The sequence below is a fragment of the Myotis nattereri genome (genome assembly GCF_964212035.1).
Source record: "Myotis nattereri genome assembly, chromosome: X".
Lineage (NCBI taxonomy): Eukaryota > Metazoa > Chordata > Mammalia > Chiroptera > Vespertilionidae > Myotis > Myotis nattereri.
Window position 1 is genome coordinate 110,636,762 of NC_138078.1, and position 23,980 is coordinate 110,660,741.

The 23,980-nt window shown below is 43.1% G+C and overlaps 1 protein-coding gene across 1 annotated transcript in view; it reads right to left on the reverse strand.

Moving 5' to 3' along the window:
* The window catches only part of TMEM255A (transmembrane protein 255A), a 56,288-nt gene that overhangs the window by 19,096 nt on the left and 13,212 nt on the right, over positions 1 to 23,980 (reverse strand). The window contains exons 3-8 of the mRNA XM_081115224.1: positions 18,749 to 18,811; positions 16,534 to 16,623; positions 11,452 to 11,520; positions 9,931 to 10,002; positions 9,462 to 9,550; positions 29 to 191 (exon numbers count right to left, since the gene is read on the reverse strand). Of these exons, the coding sequence (XP_080971350.1) occupies positions 29 to 191; positions 9,462 to 9,550; positions 9,931 to 10,002; positions 11,452 to 11,520; positions 16,534 to 16,623; positions 18,749 to 18,811 (546 nt within the window). The remainder of the gene's footprint in view (positions 1 to 28; positions 192 to 9,461; positions 9,551 to 9,930; positions 10,003 to 11,451; positions 11,521 to 16,533; positions 16,624 to 18,748; positions 18,812 to 23,980) is intronic.

Sequence of the window (23,980 nt, forward strand, 5' to 3'; positions counted from 1 at the left end):
TCTGTGGAAAGGGAAGACCCTTCCTTACCATGTCCTTAAAGCCTCCAAGGACAGCGGCAGTGATGATGCCCAGGAATAGGCCGACGATGTTGAGGATGGTGGCAGACCAGAGGAGGTGGTAGAGATGGATGATGTCCTGGCAACTGCTGACATCGATGTATTCATAGTACCCACCAGTAATTTCCACCCTGCTGGACAGGGAGAAGCACACTTCAGTCAGTCCTAGGGGAGCAGGTTGGGCCCTAGGGCTTTGGCTACCACCCAGCTCAATGAAAAACAGGTGAACTATTGTAAGGGATATCACAGGTATGACTGCACGTGGGGAGCAAGATACTATAATAAATCCAAGTGTGATTGCTGTTTATTAAAAATCAACAATATGCCGAAACCGGTTTGGCTCAGTGGATAGAGCGTCGGCCTGCGGACTGAGGGGTCCCAGGTTCGATTCTGGTCAAGGGCATGTACCTGGGATGCGGGCACATCCCCAGTGGGAGATGTGCAGGAGGCGGCTGATCGATGTTTCTCTCCCATCGATGTTTCTAACTCTCTATCTCTCTCCCTTCCTCTCTGTGAAAAATCAATAAAATATATTTTTTAAAAAATCAACAATAAAAAACTACTACCTGCTAGAGAAACACTTGTTATCACTAACACTAATCCTAGATGACATTATTGACACTTAGCAATATGCCAGACACAGTGCTAAGGATTTTACATATGTGAATTCATTAAAACTGTGCTAATATGGCAGTTACTAGTCACATGTGGCTATATAAATTTAAATTCATTAACATAAAGTAAAATTTTTAAAATTCAGTTCTTCAGTCTCATCAGCCACATGTTACATGCTCAATAGCCACACTAGTGGCTGGTTACTGTGCCGGACAGAGCAGATTATAAACATTTCCATCATCACATCAAGTTCTATTAGACAGCACGGTAAATCCTTAAAATACTCTGTGAGGTAGTTACTATCACTATTCCCTTTTTACCAATGAAGAAACTGAAGCACAGAGAGGTTAGGAACTTGCTCAAATCGCAAGAGGAAGGGCTGGGATCTGAATTCAGGCTTCAAAGATATCAGTGTTTCCTTTCTCCAGACAAAACAAAACACCAACAGCCCTAGCTGGTTTGGCTCAGTGGATAGAGCGTCAGCCTATGGACTGAAGGGTCCCAGGTTCAATTCCGGTCAAGGGCCCATGCCTGGGTTGCGGGCTCAACTCCCAGTAGGGGGTGTGCAGGAGGCAGCTGATCAATGATTCTCTTTCATCATTGATGTTTCTATATCTTTCTCCCTCTCCCTTCCTCTCTGAAACCAATACAAATATATTTTAAAAAATAATACTAAAACACTGTGATTCATAAAATGAAAGTCAGAACCAATCGTCCTGGCATCAAGATGGTTATTACACGTGACTCCCCTGCTATAAGAACGCTGAAAATGAAAAAAGGGAAAAAAGTTAAAGGTTAACCTTCAGAATGAATCAGGGAGGGATTAGTCACACGAGAAAAGACTTTTAAACCTGACAGATGAATTTATCTTAGGATTCCTTAAAATCGGTGTTTCTCTAACAAACTGAAATCAGTGTGGTTACAGGACAGCCTGGGTCAGAATCATCTGTGTTTGTGTGTATGTGTGTCTGCCTGTGTGTGTCAGTGCATTATTTGTGTGTGCCTATGGGTGTCTTTGTGTATGATTATATGTCTTTGAGAAAGAACTAGTTAACACTCAGATGCTTAGGCCCAGCCTCAGTCCTACTGAATTTGGCAGAATTTGTGTGTGTGTGTGGGCGGGGAGTGGGGGGGGCGCGGGTGAGGCTCAGGAATCTGTGTTAACATGATCACTGATGTTAGAGAACCACTGTTTTACATAGTCAGCTGCCGTTGTGGAATTTTAAAGGTATTTCAATTCATCAGAATTTTAATTGGATTTAAGTATTTTCCAGAACATAATTGAAGAGACCATCCATAAGCATACATTGAGTGTCTTCTGTTAGTTGGCACTGTACTCAGTCCTGAGGATGGGGCAGGGAGGACACACAGATTACTTAAACTCAAAAAGGCACAGCTGGACAAGGACTAGCCCCTTGGAAAGGATAGGCCTGGGTGTAAGGGAAAGTGTGGGCTTGTAGGGACCCAGGAGAGGCTTGAGAGTTAGCTCTGACTGCCCCCAAATTTTCTATGCCTACCTCCTAAGACACTGAGGGCAGGCTGGCAGTACATATAGATAGGCAGTATGGCATAGCAAACTCTGGAGTAGGACTGCATTTGAACCTTGGCTCTGTCACTTATTTGCGGTCTGACCCTGAGCAACTTTCTTAACCTTTCTGCGCCTGGGGGACTTAGAGAATGTATAAAAGCAGCACTCCAGCACATAATAAGAGCCCCCACCAAAACAGCTATATATTTTTCCCCTCTAAGAGCCAGCCACTGGCAACAAGATTTAACTTTGAATCTTGTTGTTAAAGGCATTAACGCTTTAAAGGCACAGGCCACCACATGATAGATCAGCAGTTCATTTAAAAATATTAAATAATTGTAGAGAATATATGTTTGGTTTCTGTTTGAGTGGGTTCAGTAGCTATTGAAATATTTTTTACTGAGCTATGAAGCAAAAGACCATTAATACTTAGATCTGGTTCAGGATTTAGCAAATTAGTGTGGTTTGTTTCTGTTTGAGATTTATGGTTCCATTTGGTTTAGTCTCTGGAATTGCAGAACTTCCTCTGGAATTTCATCTTTTGCATTCTCAGCACTCCTACCCTCAAGCCTCCATGGCTGCAGGGATCCCTTGCCAGACACCACCACTGCCTGATTCAGCTTCCTAAAACATTTTAAAAACTAAGTCATGCGTTTAATCAAAATCCTTCCATGGCTCCCCATTACCTTCAGGAAAATGTGTCCAAATTCCTCAGCCTGCCATAATCTGACTCCAAAATGGAGTTCACACTCCAGCCAGGCTGGAGTCCCCAACTGGCCTTGCTGGGCACTTATTCCAAAACTTGCTCAGATTTCTCCCCATGTGCAAGGTACTGCCTTCTATTCTCTGCCTATCCTAATCTCTCCCACTGCTCAAAACTTCAATAGTCACCTCACTAGTGCCTTCTTCAAGGACTCCAGTGCTGATACATTAGCCTTTTCCCTGGACTCCCATAGCCTCGGAGTCTGTTTTTCTTTTCTTTTTTAAAAAAATCCTTACCCGAGGATATTTTTCCATTGATTTTTAGAGAGAGTGGAAGAGAGAGGGAAAGACAGAGAGGAATATTGATGTTAGAGAAACACATTGATTGGTTGCCTCCTCCTGCAGGAGTCCCAACCAGGGTCCAGGCTGGGGAGGAGCCTGCAACCGAGGTTAAGTGCCCTTGACCAGAATTGAACCCAGAAACCTTTGGTGATGCTCTATCCACTGATAGACTGGCTAGGGCGAGTCTGTTTTTCTTAGTTTGCACTTTACATACGTCAATAATTCAGTTATTCATTTAATCCAATGTCTATTTAGAGCCAACTCAGTACTGAGTATTGTGCTGGTTACTGAAGCTACAACCAAGCCAAGGTGGACATGATGTCTCTGTCTAAATTGTAACCTCTTGTGGTCAAGGGTGGTCTTTTACCTACATTTGTGACTCCCTCACTGCCTTGCACAGTTGTAGAAATGTTATAGGTCATCAATAGGTACTTAGTGAATGAGTAACAGTTCAAAGACTGATCATTGCATTGATCATGAGATTGATAACTCAATATGGGCTCTCATCCCCTTGCTGGGTGTACCTGGAGAAACAGATAACCTCTCTGTGTTTGGACCAATTTACCCAAGTAGGAGGCATCAGATCCTGGATAAGGCAGAAGGGAATGCTTCTGCTCTTTGATAACAGCCTGGAACCATATGCCAACTCTTGACTGGCAGGCAATGACAAGGGCAGCCTCTGTGCATTTCTCTTTCACTGCATGCATTCTCCCACCCCTTTCCACAATCTCCCTGGTAAATTGAGTTCTTTAAGGGTAAAATTATGTTTTATTGATAGGTATTCTTATAGAATAGTCCCTGGCACATAGTAGGAGCTCGATAAAAGTTTGTCAAAGGAAGAAATGAGTGAAAATAAGCTATCATCTTTCATTTTATTACCAGCTGAAGCAGTTCACAAACCACCCCCGTTTCCTTTCACTTCCTTTAGGTTATACAGTGAAAACCAGTGATATTGACTTGGCCTCTCCAAAGCTGAGTAAAGTGCTCTGAAAGGCTGCTACTGGGGATCTGTGTCCTAGAGAAAGCCACCTTCCTGCACAAGGCAAAATAAAATAATCTATGTTTGCTATTAAAACCTCACTGCCCCTGACGTCAGAGAAGGTCTGTGGCTTTGAGGGGACAGTAGCAACTCTGTGTTTCCGTAGCACTGTACAAATGACTGCCTGATGTGTTTGTTCCCACTTTTTTTTCTCTTGGCCTCCTTTCCAGGAAACGGACTAAAGGAGCTGGCAATTGATTAAAAATAGTCTTCATGTGAGGAAAACAAATACACATTCGGCAAAATTAAAGACTCTGAGCCCCAGAATGCTTGCGGCTAGCTATATTTAGGCCTGGAGTTTAGGACTCTTTGGGTACTGGCTGGAAAAAGCCTTGGGTCAAGGTAAACTTTTTCCTCTATTGTAGGATCATCACCTCTTAAGTCTCATGATCTTGATTTATGACCTAGTGTGACAGTTTCCTGATGAAGAGCTTAGTAAGTGCTTTTCTGGTAGCCTTGCCCTTGGAATCTTAGCATGACAGACTTTGCAAAGGGCCTTGACTGCTGCCCGAGGCTGGTCACCAGGCACCAGGTAGGTGAAAACCATTTCCAGGTTTGAAGATCTTTAAGAGCAATGTCTCCATGACCCTCTTAGTTGCCTAGTCCCATATTTTATTTTCCTGGTGAAAAGGATGTTCCTCTTTTTGTTCCTTTTCAACAAATGTCACTCCCTTTTCATCAGGTATTTACTCATGACTGGGCCAGTGCTGGGTGGGGACTGGGATATAGATAACATGAAGTCATGTTCACTGCCTTTAGTGAGCCCAGAGTTTAGCACAGCTCCTCATAAAATTCCTTTAGACCATTGAAGATAATACTAGCATAACTTGCTTTAAAAAAGTCAGCCCTGGATGGTGTTTCTCAGTGGTTAGAGTGTTAGCCCACACCCCAAAGGGTTGTGGGTTCGATTCCCAGTCACGGGCACTTACATACCTAGGCTGTAGGTTCTATCCCTGGTCATGGTCTGGGTGTATGCAGGAGGCAACCAATCGATGCGTCTTTGTCACATTGATGTTTCTCTCTTCTCTCTCTCTCTCTCTCTCTCTCTCTCTCTCTCTCTCTCTCTCTCTCCTTCCTCTCCCTCTTTCCCTCCCTTCCACTCTCTCTAAAAATCTATGGAGGCTTTCAATCTGTAACAGACTGTGTAGAAGCATTTGTGATAACTCACTACATTTGGACCAGTGCATAAAAATCTATGGAAAAGATATCCTCGGGTGAGAATTAACAAAGAAAAAAACCAGAAAGTCGGTTATTATTAAGATTAGATTTGACAGAGAGATAAACTGGGCTTGAGTCTCCACTTTCAAAACAAATCTAAGGGCTCAGCTAAATGGAATTTAAAATAGGATTTAGTTTATTCAAAACTTTGTCAGAAATACACCTAATTGCAAAGAGAAAGGTGTATCTACAAGGAATCGCTTCTCAGCCTCCTCAGTGGGCCTCCTGTTTCATTCTCAGATCTCAGGCCCTATTCTGGCCAGCTCCCAGCCCCCTGCCCCAGGAGGCCTTGAAGCCAGAAAGGAGAGGGGAGCAAGGAGTAGGGAGGAGGCTGTTAAGAGGAAGGAGGAGGAAAAAAGAGAAGAAATGGCAGAGCAGGGGAAGGAGGGATAAAGAGAGGCAAAAGGAAAGATAGCAACAGAACCCCAATTCCCCTGGGACCTATTTTACATTCCTTTGATCATTTTTGAAAGGATGGACTCAAGAAGTACAATTATAGCCAGCTCTCAATCACTGTTGCTAGGAGGGAAGTCCTTTACAAGTGTTAGTTATTATTATAACATGAATAATTAAACCTCCCAGATAATCCCCAAACCTCATTTGCGTCTTTAAGTTTCTTTCCTCCACCAAACCTTTTAACGAAATGAGACTGGTGCTAGCAAAGAAGGTAAAGGACTGGTGTGAGTTCACCCCTTCTCTTCCCTGCCTCCAGTCTGTTCATCTGTCTGGTTTTAATCCTCAACTTAGAGAAACTACACCCCTCCCATACAGAAAGTAGAGAATGTGAGTGAAGACCCCTCTGGATCTAGCTCCATTCAGGCTTCTTCTGCTAACTCCCCTCTTCCTCCTCCCTCTCCTGGCCCTCAGCACTCCTGCACTGAGAGTCTAGAGAAAATATGTGCCTGGGCAGGAATTGGCTGACACACCCCATAGGCAGGACTATTCACTTATACTCTGTATCTTTTGCTCATGCATTCCTGTCAATTTTACTTTCTAAATTGCTCTTGAAAGTGTTCCTTGCTGTCTAGTATCTCCAAACCAACTTAATCCAGGGTCCATTCTCTTTGGTCTAAACTCTTGCAGTGGCCCCCTAGCTCCTTTCTAAACACTCAAATCCATTTTCCATGCTATATCCTCCAATGGACCCCAATTGTTTACAGAGTCATGTCCAAAGGCATTTCTCTGGCCAAGGAGCCCTCCATAATTTGACCTGTGACTACAACTCTGCTCTTACCACCTCCTACCCCCTTGTATAACCCCACCCCCACAATGCTTTGGAATACTTCCCAACTTCCACCCACTTTTAGTTTGTTTCTTAACTTCCTATTTATCCTTTAAGTCTCAGCTCCCACACCAACTCCCCCTTGGCACTGCACCCCCCAGCAGCTCTGACTTTCAATCATCTGTGTTTCCAGTGTTCCCAGTCCACCCACTGATTCCCCACCACACTATATTGCAATCAATTGTTCATATATCTGTCTTCCCTACTAAACTTGTGAACTCCACAGCAGTAGTCTCTGTATTCCTAGCTCCTAAATGTTTTGAAAGAAAGAGTAAATGATATTTTCACAATTGGAGGGCAGAGAGCCAGAATGGTTGTAGCAGAAATAGCACCAATCCTGTTCCTGCCTCAGGGCCTTTGCACTTGCTGTTCTCTCTGCTTGAAAAACTCTACCCCCACAGGTATCTACTTGGGTTGCCCTCTCTCATTACTCAGGTCTCTGCACAAATGTCACCTCCTCAAAGAGGCCTTTCCTGATATTCCATCTAACACAGCACACACATTCCCCTCCTGTTACTATCTATCTGCCTTTTATACTTCTTCTTTTTTTTCAGTGCTCTGATTAATACTTGGCATGTTATACAGGGTGGTGCAAAAGTAGGTTTATAGTTGTGGGTACCCAAAACACCAAGTTTATTCTTCTACTAATATTTTTAAATTATTGTATTATTTTCCATACTAGAGGCCCAATGCACGAAATTTGTGCATGGGGGAGGGGGCAGAGGTCCCTCAGCCCAGCCTGCACCCTCTCCAATCCGGGATCCCTCTGGCAATCCGGGACCACTGGCTCCTAACTGCTTGCCTGCCTGCCGGCCTGATCCCCCTAACTGCCCTCACCTGCTGGCCTGATCCCCCTAACTTCTCTCCCCTGCTGTCCTGATCGCCCCTAACTGCCTCTGCCTCAGCCCCACCACCATGGCTTTATGCTAATAATATGCTAATTAGACCAAGGATGTCTGGTCTAATTAGCATATTATCCTTTTATTAATATAGAAGCCTGGTGCACAGGTGGGGGCCAGCTGGTCTGCCCTGAAGGGGGTCCTGTATTGGGGTGGGGGTCCCCTTGGGGGGCAGAGCCAGCCTGGGAGAGGAGCCTGGGACGGTTTGCAGGCTGGCTGCCCCAATCAGGGTAGGGGTTCTCGCGGGGGGCAAGGCTGCCCTGGGTGAGGGGCGCCTGGGGGTTTGTAGGCCAACCCACTCCCATCGGGGTGGGGGTCCCCGCTGGGGGTGGTGCCAGCATGGGCGAGGGGCTGAGGGCGGTTTGCAGGCCGGCCACGCCCCTATCGGGGTGGGGGTCCCCGCTGGGGGGCGTGGCTTCCCTGGTGAGGGGCTGAGGGCCATTTGCAGGCTGGCCATGCCCCCATCATGGTGGGGGTCCCCAATGGGGGGGCGTGGCCTGCCTGGGTGAGGGGCTGAGGGCCGTTTGCTGTCTATCTACACCCCCACGGGGTGGGGGTCTCCACTGGGGGGCGGGGCTGCCTGGGTGAGGGGTCCGGGGGCAGTATGCACAGGTTGGCCAAGCCCCTGGTTTTGTCAGGAAGGATGTCTGGAAGACATCTGGTCTAATTAGCATATTATCCTTTTATTAGTATAGATCAGTGGTTCTTGACCTTCCTAATGCCACAACCCTTTAATACAGTTCCTCATGTTGTGGTGACCCCCAACCATAAAATTATTTTCATTGCTACTTCATAACTGTAATTTTGCTACTGTTATGAATCGTAATGTAAATATCTGATATGCAGGATGTATTTTCATTGTTACAAATTTAACATAATTAAAGCATAGTGATTAATTACAAAAACAATATGTAATTATATATGTGTTTTCTAATGGTCTTATGCGACCCCTGTGAAAGGGTCTTTCAACCCCAAAGGGGTCGCGACCCACAGGTTGAGAACCGCTGGTATAGCTGAACAACTGTAAACTTACTTTTGCCTAACCCTGTATATTCACGTTTATTGACTGATTTCCCTAATAAAATAGAAGCTCCAAGAGGGCAAGGATTTTTGTTTTGTTTGCTGCTGGAATAGGGCCATGCACAGAGAAAGTACTCAATAATGACTTGTTAATCCTCACCCAAGGATATTTTTTCCATTGATTTTTAGAGAGAGTGGAAGGGAAAGGGAAAGACAGAGAGAAACATCAATGTGAGAGAAACACATCAATTGGTTGCCTCCTGCATGAGCCTCACCAGGGCCCGGGCCAGGGAGGAACCTGCAGCCAAGGTACGTGCCCTTGACCGGAATCAAACCCAGGACTCTTTGGTCCGCAGGCTGACATTCTATCCACTGAGCCAAACTGGCTAGGGCAACTTGTTCAGTATTGTTCAACTTGGACTTAGAACTGTGTTTGACCCTATCTCTATAATTTTCAACTTCTGTGTGACCTTGGGCTAATTGTCTGTTTCCTCTGAGCCTCACTCTCATCATCTGTAAAATGGGGATAATAATTCTACAGACATCATAGACAAGAATGAAATGAGATAAAATATTTAAAAGCACTTGACATGCTTCCTGGCACAGAGAAGGCAGGTAATGCATTTGGGCTGAAACCTGGTGACTGACCAGTGTCTTCTACTTCTCTGATCCCTATGGCATGCCCTTCCCCCATCCTAGCCCTTCTATCATCCATTGTGATCAAACCAATATTCCCATGCCTGGAGGCTCCACTCTTACTTGCCACAGTTGTAGAGTTCACAGCAGAAGCAGGTGTTGCCCCGGATGCGAGGCGTGCAGAATCCGCGGGTGAGGTGAGGGCAGTTCACCTGAGGGCACACAACAGTGAGGAGATGAGCTGGTATTGCATGGGAGGCAGGACCCTCTGGGATTGGAAATGTGAGTTAGCGACATGCTGTGAGATGAACACACCAATGCACGGGAGGGTTGGGCAGGGGACTGGCTGAATTGTGCATGAGGCAACTCACTGTGTAGCTGGGCTCAAATCCAGCCTCAGCCATGCCCTCAGTGTCCCATCCCTGAAAGGTGGAGATGGAGAGGAGGAAGGATGGATGGAAGAACAGACAGAAGAACAAACAGACGGTAGGAAATGAGGATATGACAGGGAAGGCAAATCATGGTATAGGAAAGGGGACCAGATGGGAAGGAAGACAGGGGCTGTCACATGCACCCTGAAGTACAATGGTACCTCTCTAGCTGCCTGGGTAAGGTTCCTCATAACCCTCGCGGAAGGAGAATTTTTGGTTGAGGAACTTATGACCTTATATAGGAAAAATAGGGTTAGGGGGACAAGGATTATCAGAGAACCTATGGAAGTTATTAACATTTTTACAGTCACCAAATTAACACAAGAAAGCAATGACAACGAAATCGAGACAAGAGCAATGACATTTTACCCATCATGATTAGCAAAAAAATTTAAAGATTAATTTCCATTTACTGTTGTTGGTAAGAAATTTTCCAGACTCTCTCCCCCATATGGCTATATAGATGCAATGAAGTGTTTGTAAATTTGTTCAGTTGTGTTATAGAGAATATTCATAGTAAATGAGCATTCATTTTCATCCAAATGCTCACGGACTTTCTGATAAGCATACAATATTTCTACTCCTCCCTTCTAACCTGAGGATAGTTAGAAAAATGGTAAATTTGTAATTGGGGAAAGAAAAAGAAGGCAAGTGGGTGGCAGGGCCATAAAAAAAAGTATTTGCCCTGATGCCTTGGGAGCAGGGCTATCGCTCTGCCTAACTCCATAAAATATAACTTCACATTATGTTTTATATAGAATGGCTTCCCCTGAAGTTGTGTAATGCAGTGGTCATTTTATATCCACTCGTCTCTGTTTTCTCCCAATCACAAGCTTAAATTTGTTCTAACTTTTGGCGTGGGGTGGGGGTGGTGGTGGCGGGGGAGGGCTGACTTTCAATTTAGAGATTAACAGAGAACCAAAGTGTCAAGGTTCCTAGAAGCACACAGTACAATATCCTATGAAAGTGACCTCTGGGTTGGGGAAGGGCTATTGTGTACTGAAATGGAAGCTCTCCAAAAATGACATGGAGCCGTGCTTCACCTCACCGTCCACCACCTCTAGTTCTGCATGAAAGGACATGGAACACAAAGAGAGCTGTGTGGGTCAGAGGAGAGAGAATCTCATGTACCCATTCAAACATTATCAGACCGGTCTCATGAAAGGGGCCAGGCTAACAGTCCAGCCCTCCCCAGAGCCACCAAGGGAACTAGACCTCCCAATCACCCTCATTTGACTTCCTGACCCCTCGTGTGTGGAGGACTCAGGATGTGCCCCCTAGCCTAGGCCTAGTGCCTTGGTGGAGCTTCTGTTTTTCTTCCAGCTTGGGCACCTGAACCATAGGCAACTGAATCATTATCCACAGAGATGGGGGAGGACCCTGCACTGTGGCCTCTGTACTCTTATCTGTTTCTCTAGTGATCAAAGCCACAAACTGAGAGGCTGCCTGCAGGGGCAGAGGGACAGCCTGTGCCCATAAAACAAAGTAAATCTTATTAGGCCTCATGAGGCTCCAACCTATGACCATAGCCTTATTAGCACTGTGCTCTGATCCGCAGAGCAAATCAAAAACAGATACCTAGCAGCCAGCCTTAGGCCCCTGGAAAGGAGTAAAAGACAAAGGTTTTATACAGAACAGAAGACTTTCCCAAAGGTAAGACATATAGCCTCATTCTGGCTCACCTCCTCAGCTTCCTTCTGGGATGTCTTGGGGACATAGTGGCACCGGTTAGCGTAGAGTGGTTTCAGATCCTATAAATGGAAACACCAAACCAAAGGGGTTTTGGCTTTGGAAAATAAAGCAGCAAATGGTCTGATGGGTAATAAAAGATTTGAAAACACACACACACACACACACACACACACACACACACACACACACACACCCCTGAGAGAGTAAGCAGTGGGTTGAGTTAATTCAGCTAAGAAGACTGAGAATGTGAAGATCAGATAAAAATCTTCTAATAACTGCTTTCAATCGGACCACTTGGTTAATGGGAAATTAGGAAATTGAGAATTGGGTTTCCTCAAATTTCCTCTCTCATTTTATTCCTAGTCTTTTTCTTCTTGCACAGAGTTCCCAGGGACTGAGCTTCAAAGCTCCAGGTAATTGCAACATCACACTCCTAAATGATGGGGAGGGAATGGGGTTGGACAGCATAGCTCTAACAATGAGGTCTCATTATCACCTGAGGACAGGACCCGGGCTGGCTGACATGTACTCCCTGCTGTCAGGGCCATAGCTTTTCCAGAAGGAAGAGCTCAAGAAGCAAGCTCCAGGGGGATGGGCAGCTACTGAGATTTTAACTTACCCAAACTATGAGTCATTTTCACAAATTAGATAAAGACAGAGAACTCCAAAAATACTGCAAAATCCCAGAAAACTAACATGGGCCTTAAGAACAGTTGATTTACCCACTGGCTTGGCTAGCTTCCTCGTAAGGAAGCTCTCAGGCACGAGGTACAGGGGGTGGGGGTTGGCATAGAACAGATAGATACAATGCTGCCGGGAAGCTTGCAGGCAGGGGATGTTGTTCACTTTCAGGGTAACAGTAAACATCCCCTGAGTGGTAGGGGGCTTGGGCCAAAAACAGGTTGGGACAGGACAATCGGTTTATGCAAACTGACCTTAAGGGTTTGGCCAAAGCATCCAGGCAATGGGAGTTTACCAATTCCTTCCCACCCTGCCCCCAGTTCTCTCAGCATTTCCAATGATCCTGGTGGCTGCTTTTCCCCACATATGTGATTTAGCATCTCCTGTTCCTGGCACCCAAGTGCTTCCTGCCTCTTAGCCTCCATACCATCAAGGACCTAGGACTTTCCATCAGCTGCTTCTACATGAACCTCCTTGCTGCCCAGTGTTCTAAAAGTACATTGTTCTAGTGCCTTAGCCTGGAGTTGGGCTGGAAAAGCATGAGAGTTCTCATGTTCAAACCCAGCAGGGTTTATTTTCCATGTTCGGGTGATAGCAGAAGTTATTATTATCCTGTGGAATGGGAGGCTTGATGTGCTTGCTGGTCACAGCACTCCTGACCTCCTGGTTCTGCAAAAAGCATTCAGCCATCAAATACCCTAAATGAAAATACACATATGCGATGGCTGCCCATTTGGTGTTTCTGGTTGCTATTCTACATTGAGATCCCAGAGGAAGAACAAGCCTATGCAATTGAGAGGTAAGGAAAGGTCACTCAGCCAGGGCTCAGCAACCTTTTTAATCTAAAGGATCACCATCTCTGGAGTGAAGGGATGGAAACAGATATTGCTTTGTGGTGAGTATCTGCTCTGTGCCAAGCCCTCTTAGGGCATGTACACACCCATGACTTCATATTGTCCTCATACTTACCCTGACAGGTAGGTTATTATTATATCCATTTGGAGAAGGAGAAACTGTGGCACAGAAAGGTAATATGACTTTCCCATCTAGTTAATGGCTATATTTGGGGGAGGAAAAAGGGAGGAATTAGGAGGCGAGAGAGAGAAGGAACAAGAAACATTTACAGGGGTGTGTAGGAAAGTAGGTCTTTAGAAGTTCATATGACCAAAGCCAAAAGACAGGACAAGATGACATTAAAGGGCCTCAAAAACAGGAAAAGCTGGCTTTAACCCATCCAAGCAAAACCAGGGTCAAGATGAACCTTTAATTTAAACTGGCCAACAGATATCACTATAAATGAATAAAGCCTCATTCCTCAAAAGTCTCTGGGTGTCAATTAGGACTGGCAGATGTCTTAGGACACGTACCGTGGAAACACAAAGGGTTTCTTAAAGATTTATCCAGCCTTACCCCAACCCACTGAGTCAAATGTGCTACTTCAGGCCACTATCTGTGGGAGGTACACAGAGCCTGGAGTCAAAAGCAGATAGGGGTCATTAGAGGAAACTTCTGGTAAATATAATTTGATTTTTACCCATTGCCTTTGACTGAAGCCAGTAATAAAACATTAAGAGTTTCCAGCAAATGCAAATCAAACCCACAATCAGATATCACTTCATACCCACTAATCCACTAGGATGACTAGAATTAAAAAGTCAGATAATAACAAGAGTTGACAAGGATGTGGAGAAACTGGAACACTCATACACTTCCAAGGGGAATGTAAAATGGCACAGCCACTTTGGAAAACTGTCTGGTAGTTTCTCAAAAGGTTAAACATAGTTACCACATGACTCAACAATTCCATTCATAGATATATAGCCAAGGGAAATGAAAACATATGTCCATACAGAAACTTGTACATAAATGCTTATAGCAGCATTATTCATAATAGCCAAAAGGTAGAAACCACCTAAATGTCCATCGGCTGCACAAACAAACTTTGGTATATCCACACAATGCAATATTATTAGGCCATAAAAGGAAATGAAACACTGATACATGTTATAGCATGGATGAACCTTGAAAATATTATACTAAGTTAAAAAAATCAGGTCACAAAATACCACATATTGTATGATTACATTAGTGGTTGCATAGGACTGGAAAGTAGGGGATGGGGAGGTGACAGCTAAAAGATATGGGTTTTCTTTGGTGGGATGATGAAAATCTTTTAAAATTGATGTGGTGATAGTTTGCACTAACTGTGAAGATATAAAAGTCACTGAATTGTATACTTTAAATGGGTGAATTATATGAGATGTGAATTACATCTCAATAAAGATGTTTTAAAAAATTAGGAGAGGAGGGAAATGGAGGAAGCCATTTTAGCTTATGATGTCATCAAAATCTACTGCAGGCTTCTTAGCCACAAGGCCTATGTTGCCATGGAGACCACCGCAGAGTGAATAATGTTTGTCAAGTGGGGATAATAATGCCTGCCCTACATACCTCACAGGATTGCTGTGGGTCTCAAATGAAATAATAGATGTGAAGGCACAATGAAACGCTACATGCATACACAAAAATAAGGCATTATTGTTATCAAGATGGCTCCTATTGAATTCAGAATAGCATGCATATTATGATTGAGTGCAACCATGCTACAAAAATAGGTATGTGCTCTGAAGGTAATATGCAAAAATGATAATAATTGGTATATGAGGGTGATAGGATTGTGGATAAGTTCCTGATGTGTCATTTGCCTTTTTAAGAAGAAAACGATGAAGAACAAGATGGCTGCTCTCAGCGCAAATCAGAGGGGATGGGTCTGATCTAAGGGCCTACATTTATATCCTGGCCCTGAAAGAAAATTGGGCAAAGGGCCTCTCTCTCCCACCTTTTTCTTTTACCCCTTCCCAGAAATCATTTCCAGAGATGCCATTTCAGATACTGCTTGGGTGGCAGCACTGACCATATGAATTTCTCTAATCTTGGCAAAGGAGGAACTAACTGTTATGTCTGGGAGGAGGGTCCAAGAACAAGTTTAAATTAAAAGAATAATGTTGCAAATCATAGTTTTCCATATCCAACCATACATATGACACTCCCTCAGATGACCCGCACTATTAGCCCATGACTGAAATGAACTTAAATATCATTGATCCACAGAAGATCTCAATAATACAATTTTGCTCCAATTCAATTGTTTTAGAAAAACAAAACAAAACAAAGTCAAATTAGTTCATGACATGTTTTCATTTTTGATGTTGGTTCAGTTGGAATCAAATGACTATTTGAGTTTGTTGTGGGAGCTCAGTTATTTGCTGTGGCTTGATTTTTGTTTGTGGGCCAGATCAGAACTACACTATGACTTCCCTGGGACTTAGACACTTTTGCCTTTGTGGGCCCCCTCCTTCTTTAAAAAATGTTGAAAATTATATTTTATTTATTTTAATTATTTATTATTTAATCACCATATATTCATATTATACAAAAACTTTCTTTTGACCTAAATATGCATCATTTTCTTCTGATTTGAAAAAAAAATAATATTTTTATGGGCCCCTGAAAATAGTGTGAATCACAGGCACTTGTGCCTATTGTGCCTAATGGAGAAGTTGGCCCTAGGCCAGATGTCTAGAATAGTATGAAATAGAAAGTGCTGAAAAAGGGAAATGGAGAAAGCCATTTTAGCTCATGATGCCATCCTCTCCTATAGAGAGCCACATAGGAATGCTCTGAATCCTATGTGTCTACCTTATCCCCAGAGAATAAGCACAAATTTGGGTTTCAGGAGTAAAATGGCCTTTTTCAAGGCACAGATTCTCCAGAGTAGGAAGCATTTGGCATCTTAACACCAGGACTGGGCTCTGAATGGAAGCTTCTTGTTCTGGGACTTTCCCTAGACCCCAATCACATCTCTACTCTCCAATCACTGCTGTAGTTGACAGCAAAGTTCAGGCATCCAAGAAAAGGTGGTCTGCTCTTGTTGCTGTTGAAGGAGAGAGAGGTCATCTATTGAAAAGTTCAAGTCTCTCAGGAAGTTACTAGTATGTGGTTTCCTGCTCTTCTCTCCCTACTTCCTCTTTACCAACATCAGTTCTAAGCCATTCCCCTGGTCCCACTGCCCTGCCTTTGCCTTTCCAAATCTCACCCACATGCCAAAGGCTTAACTCCAGCCCCACCACTACTGGGAAGCCTGCCCTGACCTCTGAAGTCCAAGATAAAACACTCTGGTACTTAGAGTCTGTACCCTCAGCCTAGACTCAGTTCTCTAGATGCCTGTGTGTCCATGGGTGTCCTCATTTTGACTGTCAGCTCTTTGGTACAGGGATCCTATCTTCTCTCTCTTCTGTTCCTCTCAGGGCACTCAGCACACATCCAGCACAGATTCAGTGAAGCCTTGCTGTAGTGCACACTTACTTTAAACCAGGACTAAAAATACTCACAATGTGTCTGGCAGCAAAGACCCCATCGACTATGGCACAACAGAAGGCTGCAATCACACCAAAGCTGATAAAGACGATAGAAGCCACCAACTGTGAAGGGAACAAAACAAAAGTGTCTGTTAGCTTTCCACTCTTGCTGCTTCTGGAGAATAGACGATCCCCAATAGACTGCCAGACAAAGCAGAACTCTGGCTTGCTGCTCCATGAGGATGCTCTTTGCAGCCATGCAGGATTAGTGGGAGCTGAGGAAGGGCGAGGCAGAGAAGGGGCTGATGAAGCACCTTTTACATTTTTAGGGCAAATAAAGAAATTCACTCTGTGAGCACCAAAGAGGCTGCTTGCTGGTATCCAGCATGCTGTCCATGGCAGAATTTGACTGTGTGACTCTTCCATTCTCAGATTCAGAAAAATGTTGGATCTTTGACATCATGTAGTCCAACTCTCTATTTAATTTATTGTGAAATTAGAGGCTCAGAGAGTGGAAGTGGTGTGTGTGCGCCCAGGATCACCATCTAGTCCATGCAAGAGTCTGGTGCCCACCAACTCCTAGTCCAATGTTCTTCCCAACCCCTCATAGTGGGCATTGATGAATACAGGGATGATTCTGAGGCCTTGCATAACCCAACATGGTCTTCTGCATCATTAAATAAAGAGAACATTCAACTTAAAACTTAAATGTCAAAGACATTTTACAAAGGTTGAAGCCTCTGACACTGAAGCCTCTGTGTGGTGCATATGAAGAATTTCAAGTAAGAAAAACATTTGCTTGAACTAGATTGCCCTAGTCTCTGACCTTGTTAGACAAAAGAAACATTCTTAATAATTTATCTTCCATTACAAAGGTGGTAGGGAGTAGGTGCTTCCAGGGGCATGGATAGGTGCAGCCCGAGTCCACCATCTACTCGTGTTGACCCTCAGAACTAGATAGATTCAGCGTTTTCCTTCCTTGAGGTGTTTGGGGGACTGAGGGGGAAATAGCATGGCATTAAGCAGCTCTCCAGGGAGAAGGAGGAATCAGAGCCAAGGCCACCCTAAGTTTCTCCCACCTCAACAGGCTAGGAGGAAATGTTTATCTCCTTTGGGAGTTGTTGAGAAACCTCTCCCCATAAATCTCACTTCACAGCACTAAAGAGAATTGGTAAATAATGGATGAACAATGTCATGAAATTGGCATTATTAGCTATGCTATGATCAGCTCTACAACTAAAACTCCCCCATTATTTTGAATAATTTAGGTCCAAAGTGCAAACACAACTGGCAGGGGGGAGTCCAGATGAAATGGAAAACAAGAACTATTAGAACTCCCCTGAGGGCGATTCCCCACATTGCTAGGGGAGAGCATATAGAGTTCTCTGTCCCTAGAGCTATTACATTATCTGATTAAACTTACTGTTAAATAGACCCCATTATCAAAGTCAAGATGCACAGAGACTTATACTGGGGGAGCCTAATCAGTCCACCATCTGACCACTCATCAGGCATCTTGATTTACAAGCCCTATAAAACTACAATATGATTGCAATTCAGTCTATACCTTCTTTTCCTGCCCTCTAGGAAGCTTTCTCAGACGGAACCAGAAAAATACAACAGCTTGCCCTTGTGGGACCCCATTAGGACATAGAACTTTCTAAATTTTAACTCCTGTTATATATGCTCATCCTCCCTTTCAAATTTACGACATACTTAGTTTTGAACTACAGATAATGGAAATACTTTAAGACTCCATATTTTATTTTGTCTTTTATGTGCCTCAAGTATATTTGTTCTCTTAATCAAAGTACTCTAGATTATAACTTCCTAAAAGTGGGAACCCTCTGCAAAAACTTCTTCAAAAGATTATGCATCAGAGAGGAAGATGTGACAGTCACCAAAAATCCAGGGCTGTGGCAATGAAAATCACAGAAGCAAAGGGATTTTAGGTGAGGATAGTCTCCTGACTGGATAGTCTGGGGCAGTCCTCTGGGAGTGAGGAGGAAAGCTAAGGGCAAGATCCAAAATATTGTATCCCTGTGACTTGAGGAGACTAGCTAGGTCCCTGAGGGAGCATCAGACAAGATGAGAACAAGTCCCAACCACAGAGTCACTGAAAAACAAGTTCCCTGGAGGCTTAAGCGAAAAGGCAAAGTAGCAGTTTTTTTGTGGCCCAATTTGGGCAACCTTAAGAAATGTGTTACTTTCAGATGAAGAACCTGATTCTATAGTAATGAAAACTTACCATCTGTCGTTTGTTCTCAACGAGGTTGGATCCGATGATTCCAAGGAATGATCCGAAGCCGAGCTGCAAAGCAACAAGGCACACATAGCATATTAGGAAATGGTCAGCCTGACCGCACAATCATTCAGCTTCTAGATATGATTCAGGTTAATGGAAAGTGACGAGGGTATAGATGCTAAAACCATATGCAGTCGTTACTTACACAAATAAAGTGTATGCAGTAAAAGTATTTCTCCCACCAGTTGCCAATTTTTCCTTGTAGATAGGAATCACGCCTAAAAAGAAATGTATCTCCCAAAAACTAAAAGTCAAAGTCAACCATAGCTTTTCAGAGCCTGCTAATTTCAATTTCAATATTCATTACCTAGCATGTAAGTGGTGAATCAGTAAGAGACATATAATGGGAAAAGCACGAATTATATTCTGATCTTTATCCTCTTTAAAGTGACCTTCCAATTTGATGTATGGATTACAAAATAAAGGTTTGAAATAACAATTTTTGATGCATCTGGCACACTAATAAAACCCAGGAAGTACTTTAGAAATCAGCAAGCACCTTAACCTAAACTTAAAAAAAAAAGAACAATTTTTTTGAAAGCCTGTATTTGTGGTTGACCCACTGCAATTTATGTTAGTACTTACTCACCTCTCCTTCCATCTCTGCTTCATTTACGAACAGAAAGCATTCATTAAAGGATGTACAGAAATGGCAGCATAAAACCCTGAAAAACAATTTCCCTATCTACTAGTAAGTGGCTGGGCTGATGGTTTGGTGTAGCAGAACCCACTTTCGTCTCAGTTCTGCCATTAGTGGACTGAGTCTGCCAGTCTCAGCTAAAAATGATCACTAACTGATAGCTGTTGATGGGGATGAAAATGAAAGAAGTAAAAAGTGGTGAGAATGGACCAATAAACCTTAACACAAGTTCAGTGATGTAGTTACATATCTTTTTAGCCTCACTAATGGTCTGGATTTCCATCTACAGCCTTACCTTGGCTCACAGGGGCATCTATTTCAGTCCAAGGCCCTAAACTTTACACGTAGGCTTGGAAATCGAATGGACCCATGGACTGGGCAGGAGTTTGGTGGGGCAGTGTAGGGGGACAGGGTGGTTGTCTCAGAAACCCAAGAATGAAAGGAATGAATACAAATGTACAAAGACTCACTCCGCAGGGCCACTCAGCCAGCAAACCCTCTTGGGAAACAGATGCTGAAGTGCATAAGGTTGTACAGATCCCATGCCATCCAATACTCTACTAAGAACATCCTCACTCAACAGCTAAACTATACCTATCTCCCACCTGGTCTTATTTCAAAGGTAATTAAAAAGAGTTGTCCTAAAGTATACTGATTAAAACCTGGTTATTTAAAAAATATAAAAAACCTGGTTATCAGACTAGCTTGGCTTCTAACCCCAGCTTGTGTTCCACTTATGTTTGTGCAATTCTAAACAAACTGACTGACTTCTCTAAACCTCAGCTTCCTTATTTGGAAAACAGTGACTGTAGTAGTGGCCCTGTTATAGGACTTTTATAAGGATTAACCAAGATGATACAATCAAAGAACTTTGCACAGTGCCTGGTACATAGTAAGTACTCAGTAAATATTAATTACTCTTCTAGTGATTATTATTACTGTTTCAAAAAACAATTAACTTTTGAGCAGCTCTAACCTGATTTGAGCTAGAAAATTATATCATTACTAGAGGCCCAATGCACGAAATTCGTGCAAGGGGCTTGGCCCTCGCTGCAGCCCTGGTTTTGTCCGGAAGGTCATTCAGCTGTCTGATTTAATTAGCATATTACACTTTTATTATTATAGATTTGCTGTGTTCCATAGTAGACTTATGTTCTATCTCATCCTCCCCTCCAATATGTTTCACAGCTTTATTTTTTTTAGGAAGAACTCCATGAATAGTCTGTGCTTATGGAACTCTGGGCCACTTGTGGACATTGAGAGGAAGTTGAAGGCATCTTCTTACATGGAAAATAAATGCTTTTACTGAGTAGTTCAGTTTCCACAGGTATTCACTGAATGTCTCCTGAACGCCAGCAGCAGCTTGCCTTAAGATGGGAAGCAAAGACATTAGCTATTTCTGCACTCTCATATGGCTATCTAATGGCAGTGACCAGAAGAGATGGGCTAAAGTCTCAGGGGATTGACTGGCAAGACAAGGCACACTGGGACTGGAAATCCCAGGCAAGCCAGTTACTTCATTCAATTCCCTCACATCTCCTTCCATCCCATTCTGTTCTACTCCAACTCATCCAATTTTCAAACATTCGCTGAGTATTTTGTCAGATAAATAAGAAGATATGGCCCTGACATCCAGGAACCATAATCTAGTGAAGGAGATTCAGACTGTGGGTTAAGGACTACAGGTATAAACAAAGTGCTATAGGAGCAGAGAATAATTCATTTTTTATTATATCCTGGCTCTGTTACTTATAAATTGTGTGGCCTTGGGCGAGTCTTTGAACCACTCTGTGCTTCATTTTCCTCATCTAAAAAATAGGACTCATGCCTGGCCAGCATGGCTCAGTGGTTGAGCATCGACCTATGAACCAGAAGGTCATGGTTCTATTCCCAGTCAAGACACATGCCCAGATTGCGGGCTCAATCCCCAGGGTGGGGCATGCTTATCAATGATTCTCTCTCATAATTGATGTTTCTATCTTTCTTTCCCTCTCTCTTCCTCTCTGAAATAATAAAAATATATTTAAAAAGTAAAATAAGTTACATTTTAAAAATGGGACTCATAATGTTACCTATAATGCATGGCTACTATGAGGATTAAATGTGATAAGGTACAGGTATACTTCGGAGATATTGTGGGTTCGGTTCCAGACAACTACAATAAAGCCGCTATATCAGTAAAGCGAGTTGTAATCTATATGTTGGTGGAGGTTCTTGTCTTCAATTTGTAAAACACACAACATCTGTGAAGCATAATAAAGCAAAGTGCCATAAAATGAGATATGCCTGTGTGTAGTGTGACTTGCATAAAGGAGGCTGCTAAATACATGGCAGGTCTAAGATTTCACAGAGGAGGAGGCATTTTAACATGAGCTCAAATGATAGGTAGATTCACTAGGCAGGAAAGTAATTATGAATCCTGGCTGGAAGAATTCACTCACCTGGATGACAGGTTGATGACCTCAGCAGTGTCGCTAAAACTACCGTACCTTAGAAAAGTATTTTAATTTTGAGAAGCACTTGTCCTCTATTTTGGCCATAGTAATGCTATGGAGTTTGGTAATGCTCATATCATTCCCATTTGACAGGAAAATGGAGGTCTATAGCATTGTGTGGACATGTTCCTTCTTGTAGCAAGTTACTGGAAGGGCCAAGACTAGCCCACAGATCTTATGAGAGTCGGGGTACTTTCAACCATGCTTTGATGCATTTGTGGCCAGTGTTTGTAAGTATAGGCACCTTTATAGCTGTCCTTCCCCCACCCCCTCAGGGAAGAAGTTCTCTCTGGGGATGGAGTGAGAAGTCCTATTTGAGGAAGAGCTGAGGGGTTGAAAGTAAAGAAGAAGAAAAAAATCAACAGAATTTCCTGAAAATGGACAGCTGCTTCTTTTTTTTAAAAAAATATATTTTACTGATTTTTACAGAGAGGAAGGGAGAGAGAGATAGTTAGAAACATCAATGAGAGAGAAACATCGATCAGCTGCCTCCTGCACACCTCCCACTGGGGATGTGCCCGCAACCAAGGTACATGCCCTTGACCGGAATCGAACCTGGGACCTTTCAGTCCGCAGACCAACGCTCTATCTACTGAGCCAAACCAGTTATGGCAAGGGCGGCTGCTTCTAATCAACTGTTTGCTCTCCCGAAGCCTCAGAAAAACAATCTCTAAAGAGAACTCTCGTGCACTGTTGGTGGGAATGCAGACTGGTGCAGCCACTGTGGAAAACAGTATGGAGGGGCCTCAAAAAATTAAAAATGGAACTGCCTTATGACCCAGTGATTCCACTTTTGGGAATATATCTGAAGAAACCCAAAACACTAACTTGAAAGAACATATGCACTCTTAATTTTATTGCAGTATTATTTACAATAGTCAAGATTTGGAAGCAGCCCAAAAGCTCATCCGTAAATGAGTGGATTAAAAAAACCTGTGGTACATTTACACAATGGAATACTACTCAGCTGTAAAAAAAAAAAAAAAGAAGGAAAATTTACCCTTTGCAATAGCATGGGTGGACCTGGAGATTATTTTGCTAAGTGAAATAATCCAGTCAGAAAGACATATACCACATGATTTCATTTATATGTGGAATCTAATGAACAAAATAAACTAAGACAAAATAGAAACAGACTCACAGATACAGAGAACAGACTGTCAAAGAGGAGAATGGTTTGGAGGGCTGGGTGAAAACAGTGAAGGAATTAAGAAACAAAAAAACAAAAAACACCTCAGAGACAGACAACAGTATGGTGATTACCAGCGGGAACGGGAGGTGGGGGTGGTAGAAGAGGGTAAAGGAGGGATAAATGGTGATGGAAGGAGACTTGACTTTGGGTGGTGAACACACAAAACAATATACAGATGGTATATTATAGAATTGTGCCCTTGTAACCTATATAATATTATTAACCATTGTAACCCCAGTAAATTCAATTAAAAAACCAAAAAAATTAACTATTTTTAAAAAGAAGGGTAATCTCTGTGGTCACCCCTTGAGAGCTACATGGATTCATGGAACATTCAGACCTTTGGACCTCCAGCTTGATACCCTATTACATGAACAAATAACCACTTTGCTTTATTTTGGCTACCCTCCACTTGTAGAAGAAAAAAAGATAAATCATTAGAAATCAAAGTCAGAGTGTCAAGTGCTCTTTTGGGGCTGGGCCCTATAACCTATGCCTATTTCCATCTATTGCCCCAGAGACCCAGTGCTGAAGCTCAGAAGGATTAGTCATTCAATACACAGATATCAATTGGACACCTATTCTGTGGCAGGCACTGTGATTTGGAATCCGGGAGGCGGGGAGGGGTATGACACCAAGACCACCAATAAGATTCAGCTTCAGGAACTATAATTAGGTGAACTGGTCCACAATTCCTTTCCATTATCCTGAAATCCACAACGCCCTGAAAACCAGAAGGGTTTTTCATAACTAACTTGGTAGCAAAACCAGACTTTAAACTGATATGAGGTTTTTTAAAAAATCATCTTTATTGGCCTAGTATAAAAATTCAGTTTATGGTAGAAATA